The sequence below is a fragment of the Priapulus caudatus genome, unplaced genomic scaffold, assembly GCF_000485595.1.
Source record: "Priapulus caudatus unplaced genomic scaffold, Priapulus_caudatus-5.0.1 Scaffold1667, whole genome shotgun sequence".
In the NCBI taxonomy this organism is placed as follows: domain Eukaryota; kingdom Metazoa; phylum Priapulida; class Priapulimorpha; order Priapulimorphida; family Priapulidae; genus Priapulus; species Priapulus caudatus.
In genome coordinates, this window is record NW_014578728.1 from 34,915 (window position 1) to 43,984 (window position 9,070).

The 9,070-nt window shown below is 40.6% G+C and overlaps 2 protein-coding genes across 3 annotated transcripts; one reads left to right on the forward strand and one right to left on the reverse strand.

Annotated features, from left to right (window-relative positions):
* Positions 1–10: 10 nt before the first annotated feature.
* LOC106817289 (transcription factor E2F8-like) lies at positions 11–4,882 on the reverse strand. Of its 2 annotated transcripts, none has more exons than XM_014821951.1 (5): positions 4,820–4,882; positions 2,987–3,712; positions 2,722–2,795; positions 1,174–1,304; positions 11–94 (listed from the first exon to the last, which is right to left on the reverse strand). In XM_014821951.1, the coding sequence occupies exons 2-5, from the start codon at positions 3,676–3,678 to the stop codon at positions 17–19; spliced, it is 975 nt and encodes a 324-aa protein (XP_014677437.1). In that variant the 5' UTR covers positions 3,679–3,712; positions 4,820–4,882; the 3' UTR covers positions 11–16. The 2 variants fall into 2 exon arrangements, with proteins under 2 accessions (XP_014677437.1, XP_014677438.1); XM_014821952.1 differs by having other exon boundaries at positions 4,815–4,844.
* A 253-nt stretch (positions 4,883–5,135) lies between these two features.
* LOC106817290 (MAP3K12-binding inhibitory protein 1-like) lies at positions 5,136–8,709 on the forward strand (the record flags this gene model as incomplete). Its single annotated transcript, XM_014821954.1, is given in 3 exon segments — positions 5,136–5,496; positions 8,276–8,341; positions 8,548–8,709. Coding segments are annotated over 3 exon segments (463 nt in total), but the record flags the coding sequence as incomplete, so codon positions are not given.
* Positions 8,710–9,070: the final 361 nt, after the last annotated feature.

A 9,070-nucleotide genomic window follows, 5' to 3' on the forward strand; every position in this document is an offset into this window, starting at 1 on the left:
TGCAGTGAGGTGCGCATTAGCGACACGTCCTGTCTGGTTCATACTCAAGGACAGCCTCCAATAAACGATCATAGCGTTCCCGCCTTGCCAGCTCCTGTGCCCGACGAGAAACACAATCGTTATAGTGAGCGCTGTGTAAACTGGACAACACATTTATTTTTATATTTACATTTATTTTGCGCAGTTCCACATATATGCAACTAGGAGTCAGTGTATCACATTTACGCATGATTAAATTCAATTTTAGCGTAACTTTAGTTTTTCCTGTACGTTGCTAGTGATGGCTATGAATGGTTATAAGTTATTGATAGCTTTGAAGGTCAGTTGATTAGATGTAGCTAGGAAATCTCATACGTGGCTATGATTGTTTAGTACTGTAGCGCTTGTTTGCACCAACCATTATCTCTAGTAAATTCAATTTGCTCGAAATCTATGCTCTACTGGAGCAATGTTGTGGATGATTAATTAGCAGAGCGACTTGCACACACGTGCATGAAGTGAGAATACGTACACACGCAGGCAGGGAAAAAATTTATTTTTTGGGGGCTACTTTTCAAGCTCGCGTGCATGAAAATAGCACTCTAAAATTTGGTTTGCATTGAACTCTATGCAAATTTACGGGGGCTTTTTTTGGCATTTCGGGGGCCAAATCGCCCCGAGCCCCCGTGTATTTTTTTCACTGCACGCAGGTTTCATCGAAATAGCAGCAATACACTTGCAGGCAGTTCGCAGCACGTCAGATTATAGTTACAAATCTTGATGAAAGTTCATGTGAACGATGAAGTTAAGATTGTGATTCGCGCACTTCGACCTGTGCCACTCGCTCTGCTTCTGCATACTCCCTGTGTGGCAGCATCGTAACAGATAGGTACCAGTTAGAGTTCTGACGAGTGCTCTTAAGAACTATCCACACGCATGTCGTCTTAGACGAAGCTAATCATGCAGAATCTGGCCCTTTTTCGCCACCTTAATCATGCCTGTAGAGCTCCACCCTTGATAACGATTCGTTATAATGACCCACGTGAACCGGCACCTAAACAGATGTAATAGATAGATTCCCCACTGTGTGGCCGTTGTCTGCACCCTGCGGCCATTCCTCTCACTCAGGCACGCGCGGCCGGCTGTCGTAATTAGTTGTTGGGCGACGATCGACACCCGCGTAGTTATGGTTACCTTCAGCTTCAGCAGGGTGTTGGTGAGCTGAGCGCGCCCGTGCCACGAGTACTGATTCTTCGCCTGTCGGCTCACGATCTCGACGCTCTCGAGCACGTTAACGATGTCGTAGATGCGGCGGCGCTCCGTACCTGTAGAACACGGGGGAGGGGGGGGGAAATAAGTCGGTGCGTGTAATCACATAGTGCTTCCTGTAATCACACGCGCAATTACCACGTCAACGGATGCAGCGGCCATCAAGATTTGCAGACGTAATCAGTAACCTGTGGAGATCTTATTATGAATGAGGTCGGCAACCACTTAACGTAATCCCAGCAGAATAATTGAACAATCTATGCAATCAGTAGCAGCACAGTAGTTGTTTTTGTTTAGTAGGTCACCGGGGGCTAATCTGAGCTCTGTACTATTAGAAACTAGAAGATCGATCTAGAACTACTATCCATATGTCTCACTCCTTACTTTTTTATGCCTAGGCTACAGCTTTTTATACTACAGTTCTCTTTGTAAACAAATTTCCCTGGCCAATTTTCTGGATCTCATGGGTTGCATATGGTAACTGCAGCAGTGAGGTGTGGCCAGAATGACCTCAGCAAAGGCAAGGTAATAGTAAAATAACTGTAAGTATTTCAAGGTATAATGGAGAGCAAACTAATACAGGCATAAACGTTTTAATACATTATCGAATTCACACTCAATATACATTAGTTCATGGTAAAAGCCATGAGCGGATCAGCACCGTAACTTGTGAGAACGTTAATTAATCTAATTGATTAAAACATGAATATATGACATTGTAATATTTATTAGAAACAGTTATTGTAAAGATGCTGGGGCATGGAATGCCAGTATAAGCATGATAACTATATATATCAACATATATAACATTCTAAATCCAAATTAACCAACTGTGCAAGTGACCATATGCTACTGTATGCCAAAAAACTTAGTAGTATCAGACCCAGTAATAGTTAACTTGCGCAGACAGCACTGTCTCAGCCTCTTAATTACTATCACAACACCAAGGTCCATAGCACAAATAGTCTGCCTGCTACCAGTTTACAGAGACTTGCTAATTGTTGCTTGGGTCAAGACAAGCCCTATGCTATACAAGCTCATCAGTTAGCAAGACAAAGGCTACGTGGCAGCACTTCTGTGAACAAGGCAGCGGACCTGTCATGCAATCCTTTAGCCTTACTTGAGTTAACAAATCATTGTGCAAATAAGGAACCTGTCAAATTTTCCTACACAAAGTCTTTCTATACCAGACATAATCAAGTTTGTGATCCACTTTCATCTTTAGACATAACACTCCCCATAGACATGACGTTTTCATAATAATTACTCAAGACATTCCTCCTCCTATCCCCATAATGCATTAAGGTTGTACAAATGCTCTGAAAATCCATCAATATTGCTTTAGATTTAGAAATAATATTACATCTACAGCAAGACTAAAACAAATTTAAGTAACGTAACCATGCACCCTACAAAAGAACAATCTATACAAAATTTACAATCAGGAACACATAACTCGTATTATATACTTACACAATTGCTTAGCAATCTTATCCAAGCACATGGATATTTGTACACTAGTGTCATTTGGAAACATTGCCAGAAACCTGAAACACGTGAAAATTTCATTGAAACAAAATGTAACATTCTTTAAAAAGAATTAGTTTTAACTCCTCTCTCTTTTATCTATACTAACTACAATAAATTGTAGCAGTTAATTCACAGCTCCACAGCCCACACGTAGACTATTTGTATCTGTTTATACCTATATTATATTATATTTATACTATATTCTCACCTCATGCATAGCAATCTCAAAGACTTGTCCTTGCGACTTGTTTTAAATATTGCATCTTCAATAAAAGCACCGCCCTCACAACCTTCCAATACTGCCTCATTCCCGCCATCACCTGCTGCTTCCTGCACCGACGCTGCAACATCACCACTGCACTCGTCGAACAGCTGCTTCTTTTTCTTGCTGTCGCGGTTGCGAATCTCAGGGCTCATGGCGCTAAACAGCAGCTTTAGGTTGGCGGTGGGTGTCAGCGGGTCGAGCTGACTCCCAATCAGAGTCTTGGTGGGTGTCCCCTCCACTCGCAAAGTCGCTCCACGCGTCACTGTGTTTGTTGAATCCCATAGCGGCCTCTTCAGACCGCCGCCGACAGAGGGGCCGGCTGAGGATCCCCCCGCTATTAACTGGGAACGGTCGCCACTCGCACGTACGTCAGTTCGTTGCTGCTGCCAGAGCGGCTGTGGTGCTTGTGCCGCCTGCGCTGGCAGCCGGTCGCTGCACATCTTCCCTGTTCGCGTAAAACCTGGGTTGGACTCATCCGCGTGCCGCAGCAGTGGTGGGAGCGCAGAAAACGGAGCAGAGGTGAAATCTTGATAGCCTGCTGCTGACGGGTCGAAATTTGTGTTGCTGACCTCCGTGTCAAAGTTGTCGCCGCATTGCATTGGAAGCAAGGAGATGTGCTCAAATTCGGTGGACATGGCTGTTAGCAGAATATTCCGTCACGTGGCCACACTAGAAATAGTAAAGCATCAAATTAGAATTCCGCAAGCAAATATATACGATATACACTAGGATATGCACTGGTGTAGGATGTTCAAGATTCATTGTTTATTGCACAAAAGATTCATGAATCTCAGATATATTTGTTTAAATCGATATCATACCTATGGTTGATTCAAAATGAGCTGATTTCCACTTTTCTTTATAAAACAATCGAACAGCTAGTTGTACCTGTTTGTTAATTATCATTTATGCTAACAAATCACTGGTTATAAATGACAGTCCCAGACTATAGTCTGTATAGTATATACTGCCTACTATATTTTACTATATACGAATATATGAGTATATCCTATTCTATAGCACAAAGTCTAAAATTAGGCTCACATTGAAAGCCCTTAATCATACATTCTACTGCTAAGCTAGCTCTAGTACTATAGCCCTCCGCTCCGCCACAGGCGGCCTGCGGCAGAGCGGAGGGCTATAGTACTACTCACTACTAGAGCTACTGCTAAGCTATACATCGTTCCTATTATGGTATAACTATATTTTTTAGCATTATACCAACCTTACCTTGGGATCGAGTGCATCATGTTTGACTGTGGCAACATGTGATCACTGTTTTATATTGCAATTATTTGCAGTGGTACAGCTGGTTTAGGGGTTAGTGTTTGGTGATGATGCATTGTATAACTATAATAATAATGTTAATGATGATAATGATGATCGATGCCCATGTGTTGGGGTCGCTAGCTAGTAGTAGTAGGGGATATGGGTCCCATGCATTTAAGTTTAAGCTGAGTTTCTGTATGTGATACGTTACACGGTAGCTTGAGCCGTCTAAAACATAAAATGATGGTAACGTTACCGTACATTGTACGGTACAATACATACCATAACACAGTCACAGGTACGGTAGGGCCTACGGACGTACGGTTTTGGAATAACTTCATCAATGTCATCATCACGTAACTCATCATTACATTACATACGTAAACTTGAATACAAATTGCTACTGCTCAGATATTGATGAACTCTTTATGATGAACGAAATTTAAGCAACGTTATTATTATTATTATTATTAGTATTAGCGAAATAAAGCAATATTCATACATTACCCAGCAAGTTGAAACACTACAAACGGTCTTCTGCAGATAAATTTGGCGCGACCTACGGTTTGCCCCGCCTACAAATATAGAAGTAACCAATCATAGCAAACATTTAAAACCTTATGGGTGCGTATTGCCATCTATCGTTTGAATAGATAGACTAATTATTTTAATTTATTTCGTCATGTTGCTAGAAATCACGTATATATTTCAATGTTATACTAATAAAATTATAAATTGTAAACAGTTCGGTTATTTTTTTATAAAACATTTTTAGGTGACCGTTATAGTAATTTTATGTGTGATAGTGGCAGAGTGCTGGAAAATTGAATAAACAACAAATATGTCTGCGCCCATGGCCATGGCACGATTGAAAGTTACACATTAAAATTCACGTGCAATTTTTGCCATCAAACAGAGTGGCTATGTTCTAAATATCACAGTATATGTGATGGAGGATATAATACCCACTTCCTGTGCAGGTGGAGAAGATTGCGATATTAGAGATTCTGGCAAAGCCAGTGCCAGTGGCAGTGGGCGTTACGTTTCATTGCCAGCTTTAGTGCAGATTACGGCAAACAAAGCAGAAGTCGAGCGCAGGATTTTATCGTTTATCAGCAGGAAGAGAGAAGAAGTCGACTATAGTAACAAAAGAGAATTTTGTGGATTTGAGACTTTTCACACAGGTGCCCAATAAACTTTCTGTGCTTATCATTATTATGCAGCTTTAGAGCTTATTAACGCAGATAAGGATAAGGTCTATGTCTTCCTGACCTCTGTTTGACCTGGCTCGTTTAGCTATTTCTGACTAATAATAATAATTAATATATATATATATATATATATATAATATATATAGGGATAGGGGGCGCAAATCCACTTTAGGCACCGTATAGGTATCACGAAGTGATGCACAGATTTCTGTGTATCATCAACTGACAACTAGCTGATGCACAGACTTTCCGTATATCAAGGAATGATGCAAAAACCCTAACCTTAACCCTAAGTCATAAAGTATAACCTTAGGCATAGGTATCACAAAGTGTGTTAGGGTTAGAGCTAGGGTTAGGGTTAGGGTTTATGCATCATTTCTTGATATACGGAAAGTCTGTGCATCAGTTGATGACACACAGAAATCTGTGCATCACTTCGTGATACTTAAGGTGCCTAAAGTGGATTTGCACCGGGATAGGGTTAGGGTTAGTCAGAAATAGCTAAACGAGCCAGGTCAAACAGAGGTCAGGGGGACATAGACCCTACAAGCCTTATTAACCCTAGTCCGCACATGCAGACGTTATAACTCTGCTTTGCTAATCTGAGGGTGCGGGTTTATCCCCATTACTGGGGTCTGCGTCGGCTCGGACTATATTAACCCAACCACTGAACCGGGCTGCAGGACCTGTTTCTGGGTTTATTCCCTGTTGGCCTACTCCCATTTCGCCTACGGCAAAATTCCCATTTCGCCTACAGCAAAATTCCCAGTTGGCCTGTACCGTAGAATTTTGGACGCTCGAAAACGGTTGCAATAAACAAACATGGCGGGCAACCCGGTCACTGATGGAAACATTTGATTGAAACAATTTGCAATATGTGGTAAGTTAGTAAGACTGTGTTATGTGTGTCAGGTTACAAGGCGAAACAAAAAGAAAACAAAAGAGCATGGCTACTATTTCCTACGGCTCTGCAAAACAAGATTCAAACAAAAAGAAAACAAGAGCAAAACAAAAGAGCATGCCTACGGAGCGACCAGTTTCGGGCGAGCGTCCAATCTCTACGGTACAAGCCTACACCCATATCGCCTACTACCAATTTGTCTATGCTCAAAATCTACCCCATTCCCATTTCATCTATGATCGGGTTGTTCACTAAATAATCATTTATAAATAATAAAATATGGTTTAATTGGCACACATACTACTATTACATAGACTACAGGAACCAGAAGAAAACATAGGTACAAATAATGAGAACACAACAGTCAACTTGACAAAAATAGAAAATACAGTTGCATAAAAATGAAACGATGGGAGTAGGCGAAATGGGAATATTGCCAATTCTGAGAGTAGACGAAATTGGAGTAGGCTAACTGGGACGTTACCATATACCGCACGACCAGACTAGTAACGACGCCTACGGGCAATACACAGCCTTTTTGGGATGATCTCTTTCTCACATCTCTATGATGTTAATTGTTGAACAACTATATACGTGTTTCTCAAATAAAATGATTATTAGCTCTGTTGCATCTCGCACACAGCCCACCTAATAAACTATGCAACCTTCATATTCCACCTGCACCGCATTTCCTACAATGTCAGGCCATAATAAAAAAAAATAAAAAATAAATATTGTTTGTTTGCCCTCACACGACCGCCCCGCCAAAAAGGGGCGACTCAAAAATACAAAAGCAAAATAGTCATTATCTTGACGAATGTATTGAATACATTGCTAATTAGATGATGCCGACTATGATGATTATGACATATGCCATATAATAAAAGCCATCAGGGGCGTGTACAGGATTTGTACCAGGTGGGGGTGGGCGTCTAACCGTAACCCAAACATGCGGCGAAGAGGGTGTCTGGGGGGCCCTTCCACCAGAAATTTTTTGAAATTAGACCCCCTCAGATGTGTTTTCCTCGCATCTGACACCACAATAACTTCATCTTGATATGTGCATCAATGCCATTTTTGTCTGGTGCATTAACATCTTAGACAATTTTATTATTTTAAAATAAAATAAAACGTTCAAAGAGATAGGAGGCTCTAGGATTTTACTGCATACAACTGTACTTACTGTATAACAAATCGTCTATACCCACACGTACTTGTTACCAGATACCTAATTTAATTGTTATAATTAATTACACATCAACGCTACGAAATTTGAACGGCGCCATGACACCCGCGACCGTGCTGCCACCCCGAAAAAGTTGCGTATTTGACAATTTATTTTGCACGTTACAGACTGAGGGCTAATCACAAAAGTGCAATTATATTTATACCTAAATGCTATTTAACCGAACGATATTCATTTTAGGGCAAATTTATCCATATTATAACTGAAACTATATGTCGTTTATAAGATATTACAATCGTTTTGCTTTTAAATGAATAAATAAGAAACACCCTCGGTCTGTAACCATTGGCTAGAAAGTGGTTTTGCGCAACTTATCAGATCGTGCGCTTTTAGTGGCGCCACCGTCGTTGTAATCAAACTGTAGTCGTTAGTTTTAAAACATTTTTTTTAAATATTTCTAATGGTGATTGAACCATGAAACTTTTTATGTAGCGTAATTATAACCTAAATTAGCTGAAAATAACCCTAGAACCTAGAGTAAACTCTCCCTTTAATAAAAATATAACGGACATTCTGCGCGAGTGGGGGGGGGGATAGTCCGGACCCCCTGGACCCCCCCTGTACATGCCCCTGGCCATAGAAAATAAATAATTCTTTTTTTTCAGAAAGCACCTGTGCAAGGACATCTTCAGTGTTTATACCAAGTGTTGGGCAAAAAGGTCATGTTAGAGGTGTGTATTTTGTATATACAAGCATTTTAAGTTGCCTATAGCCTTATAGTTAACTAGCATTTTAGAAAAATTGTTATCTCTTAATCAAACTCTTATTCGTTAATAGATTATGGCGCCATGACAAGAACTTTGGCTTCTTTGCTGAAAGCGCAATGCAATTTGGCGCGATGCAAAACTGCATCATGTTTAAAAAAATTCAATTCTAGTGACAAGAGTTGTGAATCACTATGGTCCACAAATGCGCACATCAGATGCATACACATGCAAAAGGAACTTGACAGATGTGGCTGTTAAAGAAGAAAAGCCTGATATCTCAATTGGAGTGGAGGAGAGATTGCGTAATATGGAAGTACACCTAAAGCTACCAAGTATATTACTTTCGATTGATACTCGTGATATTTGAAGAATATTATCACTAATGTTTTTGTTGGTAGTTGTAGCCAATTCTACTCTTTCCTATGATTGATTTTCAGCTGATTCGTCGTATTGGCTGTAGTGTAACCATAGCTTGACCATACACAAGCATATATATCAAGTGAATTTGTGATGTATAGGCCCTGCTATACATTCACATGCCAGATCATTAATACTTTTTAACAGATAGGGGTGTATACTTCACCCATAAAGGGGATACTGCTATCTCTTTCTCCCTCTCTCTCTCTCTCTCTCTCTCTCTCTTCTCTCTCTCTCTCTCTCTCTCTCTCTCTCTCTCTCTCTCTCTCTCTCTCT